At 40.2% G+C, this 9,374-nt stretch overlaps 1 protein-coding gene across 1 annotated transcript in view; it reads right to left on the bottom strand.

The window, feature by feature from the left end:
* The window catches only part of LOC115070453 (complement C5-like), a 37,363-nt gene extending 27,995 nt beyond the window's left edge, over positions 1–9,368 (bottom strand). The window contains exons 1-6 of the mRNA XM_029563703.1: positions 9,329–9,368; positions 7,931–8,022; positions 5,758–5,846; positions 3,387–3,489; positions 1,898–2,009; positions 1,005–1,131 (exon numbers count right to left, since the gene is read on the bottom strand). Of these exons, the coding sequence (XP_029419563.1) occupies positions 1,005–1,131; positions 1,898–1,924 (154 nt within the window). The 5' untranslated portion in view covers positions 1,925–2,009; positions 3,387–3,489; positions 5,758–5,846; positions 7,931–8,022; positions 9,329–9,368. The remainder of the gene's footprint in view (positions 1–1,004; positions 1,132–1,897; positions 2,010–3,386; positions 3,490–5,757; positions 5,847–7,930; positions 8,023–9,328) is intronic.
* Between the last annotated feature and the right edge of the window lie 6 nt (positions 9,369–9,374).

Here is a 9,374-nt window from a genome sequence, read left to right as displayed (position 1 = left end):
TAAAATGAAATGGAGATCTTTTTTAAAGGTTAAAACTTCATTCAAATTTATATCTTATAGGGTTTATACTGAGTACAATCATGTATAACTATATTAATTAAACTGTAAACCTAAAAATTTCCAGCCAATTTTGAAAGAGATGCATATTAGCTCTGGAAATTGTTATTGAATATGTCAATGGTGTTTGAAATGCTTCTTCTAAGTATGTGGTTATTAAATAAATAATTTTTTAAAAAAGAGATGATCACAAGGCTGAAGAGATGGCTCAGTTGGTAAAAATACTTGCTGCACAAGCACGAGGACCTAAGTCTGATCTGCAGCACCAAGGTAACAAAGCCAAAAAGTGGAGTGTGATGATGCTCACTTGTAATTCCAGTGCTGTGGAGGTAGAAACACAGATCTCTAGAGCTCCTTAGGTAGACAGACTAGCTTAATTGGCAAGTCCCAGGTCCCAGTGAGAGAGTCCGTCTAAAAAAAAGGATCCTGAGAAATGATACATGAGGTTGATTTCTGGCTTCCATATTCATGTGTACACACACACAGAGCCACAGACACACACACACACACACACACACACACACGCATGCGTGTGCATGTCACGTGTGAAACAGTGGGTTCTCCTTTCCAAGGCAACATTCTCAGATAATATCATAAAAGATACATGTTAAGTATTTAATATCATGTAGCAACATCTGGAAATGATGCAGACTCTTTCATAATTGGGATTATTGTAGGATCTCAATTATTTGTTGCAAGTAAAATCTTCCGGCACTAGCATTGCTTGCAATTTTCAATAACAGAAAATTATCTCATATGCTTGAATGTAAGGTATGATCACTGCAGAAACACGTCTTTCCTCTACAAAGAGCTGGTAGACAACATTTTTGTAGACTATATCTGGGAATGGTACCTTCCCAATATTACACCACCAATTTACAAATTTTCTATCCAAACTTTGGATAAGAAAGATCTGTAAGAAATGAATTTATAATTGAGGAACTTACCTGTGTGTTTTTTTACTTTCACAAAAACATTGAGGTATTTGTTGTCTAAATCTTGTAGGCTTGTATATGACAGATTTTCAATTGCCTTTGAAGTGTTAAAATGGATCTGTGCAGTTCCATTGATCAGCTGTTTTTAAAAAGGCGGACAAAAAGACAGAGGCCGAATTAAAGGAGAACTCCTAGAGAGGGAACAAAGTACTCTGCTTTCATCTGCATGCAAAGCCTTTGCTTGGCAGTGACACTGTGATTGAGGTTAAACATATTATAAACATGGGGCTGGAGAGACGATTCAGTGGTTAAGAGCACCGGCTGCTCTTGCAGAGGACCTGGGTTCTGTTCCCAGAACCCACTTGGTAACTGACAATCACCTGTAACTCCAGTTCTAGGGGCTCCAACACCTTCTTCTGGCCTCTGTGGGCATTGCTTACACGTGGTACACTTACATACACACAGGCAGAACACTTCCATACATAAAAATAAATAAATAAAAATGTAAAGGCAATACAAACATAAGCTTCAGATACAAGCAATTAGTACTTGGGTCATTTCTTTTAAGCCTGAAGCCATGGCAGGGCCAAGGAAAAAGATCCCTGATTCAAATGATGCCTTCTCCTTAGAGTCTGAGGCTCTAAGTAGTTTATCTCTTTCTACTTGATGGAACTTTACCAGGAAATCATGTCCAAAAAAAGATACTTTGTCTTTTAAAACTAGGTTTAGCAAACAGGTTTTCAAATGGAAGACAAGTGTCACTGTTAACTACCTTTTTCTATCAGTTGAACTTTCCAAAGTCCAGGTTTTTTTTAGTCCTATACATATTTGTGTCTTTATATTCTGCTAAATGGCTTTCAATCCCCTCTCCCCCCGCCCGACTGATGTCGCTTCTCTCCTCCTACCTGTGTCTTCTGTGTTGCTTCATGCATGCTTTCTGTCGTACCACCTAAATCACTTCTTATTCCGAAAAAGACAGAAACATCAGCCTCAGTTGCATTTTCATCGTAAGAATCACTGTCGAAGAAAAAATGATTAAGTCCCTTTGAACAAAGCAGTCCTGGGACTGAGATACAGACAATATGCAGGTATGTGAAATTTGAATTTTATTCTGGAAACAGTGCTTATTTTCAGTCTTACAGTTATTCATCTTTGCCCTCTTCAGTGGTGGAGCTAAGTCATTTTTATTCCTGTTGACGCAAGAAATAATTGAGAGGTGAACAGAATGTATCCAACTCTGTTTTCTCATTCAGAGTGAGTTTCTGAGAACCGAGCACAAGCCCAGGTTCTCTTTGTAAGAGGCCACATTGTTGCTGTGACTGTAACTCAGTGTGGCACAGAAAAGTCCACTTCCTGCTGCCCCTTTTAGCGAAAGGTGCAACACCCCATTCATTCCCCCATATTTGCCCTTCAAGTTACAGAAAATCATGAAACTCCCTGATTTATATATAAAACCGATGTCTTCATTTCCCCACTCAAAGGTAATTTCCCAAAGTTCATCTGCCACGTGATATTTTGGGTACAGCTCAATCAATTCTATAATCAATTTTGATAATCAAGATGTATGATTCAATTGGTATCAAGTGGGCCATAAATAAGAAAAGCATAAAAATTTTCATATATTTTTGATGCCTAGTGATTTGGTCATCCAAATAATCATGATGACCTTCAATCCTTAGAATGGGTAGCAAGAGCAAGACTGGAGGCAGCAAATATACTTTAGGCAAACCCACTCCTCATAACTGTGGCATTAAGCACGTGTGTGTGTGTGTGTGTGTGTGTGTGTGCGTGTGTGTGTGTGTGTGTTCATGAATGTACAGGTGCACATGCTTGTGCACAAAGAGGCAGAGGTCAACCTTGAATGCTGTTTCTTAGGAGCCATTCATCTTGTTTTTGGAGACAGGGTCTCTCATTGGACTGAGGCTTACCGGTGTGGCTAGTAACACTGCCCATTGAGTCCCAGGGATCCTCCTGTCCCTGCCTTCCCAGCTCAGGGATTACCACCACATCAAAACTTTTAAACACGGGTTCTGGGGATCAAACTTAAGTCCTCATGTTTCCCCAACAAGCACTAGTCCTCCGGAGTTATCTACTCAGCCCCATAATATTTTTTTTAAACTCTGAGCTCCAGGATGTTTGTCAACACAGGTGTCTAGGTAAGGACCACCAATGAGTGATATTTGACTCTTGAATTGAAGACCTTGATGAATTTAAAAATTTTTAAAGTTTCTTACTGCTGGGCGTGGTAGCACACACCTTTAATTGCAGCACTTGGGAGGCAGAGGCAGGCAGATCTCTGTGAGTTCAAGGCCAGCCTGGTCTACATAGTGAGTTCCAGGACAGCTGGGGCTACAGGGAGACCCTGTCTCCAAAAAGAAAAAAAAAGTTTCTTACCTTGCTTTTATAATAATCTTGAAGTTCTCAAAGTTTTTATGACTAATGAAGTCATTTTCTGGTTCTATTGAGATAGAGACGTGTGGTTGCCTCAAGAATAAACCTGACGACATCAACAAAAAGTTTAGGTAAAACCATATCTCAGGAACGGGGTTTTTTGGTTTGATGAAATAGGTGAATAGCAGTCACAGAAGCATCCTTCCCATCACAATTATCTTTAGTACCTCGCCATCTTCCCATCAGTGATTGATTGTATCTTCCTGCCCCAGAAGTCCTGACCTGTCTTAAACCACTCCTGTTACTGGGAATGGGCTCATAGGGACAAAGTCCTGATGCTGTTTACTCTGTGAACCTCCCCACCCTCATGCCTTGCATACAAGTGTTTGATAACTGTTTATTCAACTGGGAATTTCTTGCTTTGTTAGCATCTTTGTTTGGCTGTGCACATGGACTTATGTGTGTGATGCATGTATGTTTTCATATGAGTGTGAGTGTTCACATGTGCATGTTCACAAGAAGTGATGCTCTGTTACCCGTCCCATTACTGTGCACTGCTCTGCAGACTGATTAACCCACGGGGAGAGGATTGTGCTCTGGGGAGAAGGGAGTCTTCCCTCCAGATAGCCAGAGCAGGTGGGGAGGGGCTATAGAAGAGCAAAGTGAATGTCTCCCTGTTTTTAAAAAGTATAGGAGAAAATTGGGGCTGGAGAGATGGCTCAGCAGTTAAGAGCTCTGATTGCTCTGGCAGAGGACTTGGGTTTAATTCTCAGCACCCACATGGTGGCTAACAACCATTCACAACTCCAGTTCTAGGTGAATCCAATGCCCTCTTCTGGCCTCCATGGGGGCCTCCATGGGCACAGCACAATGCAGGTGCACTTACATACAGGCAGGCAATACACTCATATACATAAAATAAAAATAATAAGGGCTGGAGAGATGGCTCAGCAGTTAAGAGCTGCTCTTGCAGAGGACCTGGGTTCAATTCCCAGCACCCACATGGTGGCTATGAACCATTCTTAATTCCAGTTCCAGGAGAATCTGAAGCCCTCTTCTGAACTCCACAGCATTGCATGACACGGGTACATCCACTTACATGCAGGCAATACACTCATACACATAAAATAAAAATAATAAATAAAATATTTTTGAAGTATAGGAAGAAAAAAAAAGGACTATGTAAGGACTTTGTAGATGTGAACATCACCCAGAAGAGTTAATAAGCAACTCTAGAATTGAATTCTCATTGCTTCAGAAGATATTTTGTTATAGGGGCTTTTGCATGATAAATGTTTTGTTTTTGTTTTTGTTTTTGTTTTTACAGTGAGGGGATCCAACCTAAGGCCTTGAAAATGATAGGCAGGCACTCTACCACTGAGCTACTCCCCAATCTGTTATTGCCTTATAAATACCTCTCTTCTCAACCTGGTCAGCCGAAAATGCAGTCTAGATAGGTTCAGAACAGTTTCACACACAAATTAATACTCTAGTAAATTCTTTTGAGAAGTAAACAGAAGGAACCATTTGTAGTTAAATATTTATATGATTACTGTATTTCCAAAATACTCAAGTATGCTGTATTTTCCCCAAACATTGCCATTTTCTTAACACATCATTGATTTTTAGGAAACAGCCCTGAGTTTGGTATTCAAAGGTAGCATGCTGGTTCTTGGTCTAGACAACTGGATCGAATTTGACAATCTCTCCCAATGTCCGAGAAGTATGGACTGTGCAGATTTCGTCTGCCCCTATTGATTTGACCCCTACACAACCACAATGAGGAAATGGCCCTCAGAGTTCAAAGACTGTATCGGCATAAACCAGATGGAAAGTACCAGGTCTGAGGTTTCTGACCCCCAGTTCACCTCTGTTCACCATATCTTGCTGACCACCTTGATGTATTTTTTTTTCTCTCGAGACAGGGTCTCAAGCAGCTCATTCTGACCTGAACTCACTCTGTAGCTAAGACTGGTCTTGAACTCCTGTTTTTCCTGCCTCTACCTTACACATCTGGCTTAATTTCTTTCTTTCTTTCTTTCTTTCTTTCTTTCTTTCTTTCTTTCTTTCTTTCTTTCTTTCTTTCTTTCTTTCTCGTTCTTCCTCCCTCCCTCCTTCCCTCCCTTCCTTTCTTTCTTTTTTTTTTTTTAAGACAAGGTCTCCTCATAGCCCCAACTGACCCAGAACTTCCTACGTAGACCATGCTGGCCTCTATCTCACAGAGATCCATCTGCTTCTGCCTCCCTCCAAGTGCTGGGATTAAAGACCTGTGCTACCATACCCAGCTTCAATTCTTAATTTTTTTTATTCTGCAAAATTATTGAGAAATTTTTTAAAACACGTATGGAAATTTCAGTAATTTATGAAAACTTACCCCGCCTTTTAAATTTAATTTCAAAATGTGCTAATCCTTTAGTTGTGAAACCTTCTTTATATTTCGCTTCAATTGCCCACAAACCATATCTGTAAGAGAAGCACGTTTTAATTATTTTAGATGTCATCAAATACTATATCTTTTAAATTTTTATTTATTTATGGTTTGGCCTTTTGGAGACAGGGTCCAGCTGGCTTGGGACTCACTATATAGCTGGCCTCGATCTCACAGAGATCTGCCTGCCTCTACCTCCCCAGTGCTGGGATTAAAGGTATGAGGCATGAACAAACCTCAGGGGGGAAGCCCTAGCATCATCTTCTTGTATGACTGGACAAAATCACTTCACTCTCTCTCTCTCTCTCTCTCTCTCTCTCTCTCTCTCTCTTTTTGAGAAGTGTCTTTCAGTTGCCCCGGCTGGCCTGGAACTCACTATGTAGACCAGGCTGGCCTCAGTCTCACACGCAGAGATCTGCCTGCCTCTGCCTCCAGAGTGATGGAATTAAAGACTTGCATCACCAAGTCCAGCTTCATTCAGTTCTCTTAAAATACTACGCAGTAGGTTACATTATTATAAGCTCCATTAGCAGAAAACAGGTGTGAAATAGTTTTCACAGGGACACACAGCTGCATCGTGGTGAAGTAGGTCTCAAATTTGCTAATTTTGGCTCTAAATCCCTTGACCACAGTTCCATGTTCTATGACAGACAAGGACAGCACTTCGGGTGTTTGGACATCACAATATGCCAATAAAGATGTATTGAAACCCTAAACAAAAGTATGCATTTGGAAAATTGTCTAAAGAGGGACTGGAGAGATGATTCAGTGGTTATGAGCGCTAGCTGCTCTTGCAGAGGACCTGGGTTTGGTTCCCAGCACCCACATGGTGGCTAACAACTGTCCATAACTCCAGTTCTAAAGAATTCTACAACCTCTTCTGACCTCTATGGGCATTGCACAACATGTCTGTGCTTACGTACTTGGAGGCAAAACACTCATACATGTAAAATAAAAATAAATGAATGAAAATTTAAAATAATTTAAAGCATCCTAATGTTACTTTTATATTGCTAAATTGTTCTCTAGAATATCATAGAATATATTTAACTACAAAATATATTTAATTAAAGCATTGTTTATTCACTTGATAAACCAACTCAGAAGCTTAATCATATCAATCATTACACTATAAGGCTTGTCAGAAAATCAGGACTATACTTTCAGGACCATTTGATCCAATTAAATTTCTCTAAATGATACACATATGCTATTTTGGAAATATTATACCTCAAGGTCAGTGGGAAATTCTTTTTTGAGATACAGTGAGGTAGAATCAAAGAATAAGAGTGTCTTTTGCCCTTTGGGATGTGGGCTCCCATTTCTGCCCCACCATTTAGTAAGTGAAGAAAAGGGAATGATAGGAGACCCTTTAGAATGCTTGGTACGTGGCAGGAGAGCCATAATTGCCAGTTCCCTTACCTTATCAAAGAGTTACACTTTCAAGGAATCATGCAATAATTCTCAACTAAATCCTAAACCATATCTCAAAAGATCTTTAGATGCTAGGAATAGGAGCTAAAATTTCAAAGAACATTCTAAAACCTCTAAGAAATATTAAACACACACTGATAGAAATCATCTACCGATTTTTTTTTTCTATTGTACTCTGCTTTGGAGAGTCTGCTACTTAGATTTTGCTATGGAAGGTGCTTCCTACATTGACTAGAGAAGAATAGCTTGGAGTTTCTGGACAGAGCTATTACATTATGTTCTGCCTTCCTGTATCTTAGGATTGCTCAGTAGCCCTCAGGAGAACAGCCAGAACCAAACCTTTGTATTGTGCCTTTCTCATATTCGTAGATGCCACCACCTTTTCAGTGACTCCAAGTATTTCCACTGCTTTTAAGAGAAATTTAGCTAGTAAATAATTTAAAAATATTTAGAATGAAGGCCTGGAGAGGTGGCCCAGTGGTTTTGAGCACAAACTGCTTTTGCGGAGGACCTGAGTTAGGTTCCCAACATCCATGTTGGGTGGCTTACAACCACCTGTAGCTCCAGCTCCAGGGCATCTGAGCCATCTTCTGGCCTCCATGGGTACCCACACATGTCTCACACACACACACACACACACACACACACGAAAGGCACATAAATAGAAATAAATCATAAAAAGTACTCTGGGTCAGCTGGGATCTTGAAGTCAGGAAAATTGATGATACCAGTGCTACTTTGTTTTCCTGCCACAGCTGCTTTGGACCCTTCTGGATCCTTTGAAGAAAAAGAGAAACAAAGACAAAAGTTTAATTTTTCCCTAACTACTTTTAATACAAAAGCCACAGAAAATATAATATGTGAATGTGAATACTTCTTAAAGAAATACTCTCTGTTTTCTAAAAAATAATATTGATAAAATTAAACATACAAAGTTGGCCCAGTGTCAGGGCAAAGCTGCTTTGTCGGTGAAGACTTTCCGAAGCATGAGGCATATTTTGAACAGGTTTAAAGTATAATGGATATTTACAATGTTAAATAAATTTCCAGTAGCTATCTTCCCCATCAGCCTCCTTTTTGAATAGAACTTCTAGAATAATCTTCCTCGAGGGCCATTGTTACAATATCTCTGCTCAGGCCCCAAAGCTCCCTTGGCTTCCTGCTGTCTTTGACATCAACTGCAAACACATCTGGGCGCCTCTCAGCAGTCGCCTCGGTTTATCTATGGTCTCTGTGGAGACCTTGTGCGAGGGTGTTTCAAGGCCAGCCTGCTGCGGTCAAGTCTGTCACTATGGTCTCCTGGTCTTGCTTCTTCCTAACTCGACTCCTCTTGGACACCACCAGACACACTGCCCAACTTCTCTCAGGCCCTCTAATCATTTCCTTCAGGACCACACTGAGGAGTCAGTCTTGTCTCTAAATTCTGTCCAGTGTTGCCTGCCCTTTGGCTCGTCTTTGGTTGGTTCTATGTCCTTGTTATAGGCTTTCTGTGTTAGGAGTACTGCTGTGATTTTCTAACTGTCCACAAGGGTACACGCTCCATAATTCCCCAAATGGAGTAAGAGAAACCAAGTGCTAACTGAGGCTCTGCATATACACAGGCCTGGGTTTGAATCTTGATTTAACTCATTATTATCAGTAAGATATTAGTGGCTCTTCAACTTCCCTAGCCCTTGACCTTTCCATCTGTACAGTGGGGATAATGATATTAGTCTCGTAAGGTTGTCATGACAACACAGGAATCGCATTTCATGCTTCGCACTTCTGTCCATCACTCGCAGACAGCAAGAGGATGCACACTGACTAATGGACCCACTTTCGAGACGGCGCAAACTGACCAATGCACACCCTTTAGCAGTGGGGCATCTATACTGTTCTTTAGTAGATTCATCAAAGTTTATTTAAGCTAACATTAAAAAATTGTCAGTCATGGTAAAAGAAGCATAAAATTACCAGGTTCTTCCTATAGTAGATGCTGAATATGTAGCATATGATAAATGAATGACTAATTTTGTAAGAATGAATTATTCCCGTAATGGAAATGTCAGGATTGAATTTTGATTTAGAGTAATGATATACTCACTATAAAAGTTAGAATGACTTCTCTTTGAGATGGCTTTTGATCTTCA

This window comes from Nannospalax galili, unplaced genomic scaffold (assembly GCF_000622305.1).
Source record: "Nannospalax galili isolate Female #2095 unplaced genomic scaffold, S.galili_v1.0 scaffold34, whole genome shotgun sequence".
NCBI lineage: Eukaryota > Metazoa > Chordata > Mammalia > Rodentia > Spalacidae > Nannospalax > Nannospalax galili.
This window is presented reverse-complemented; position numbering and strand designations above follow the sequence as displayed.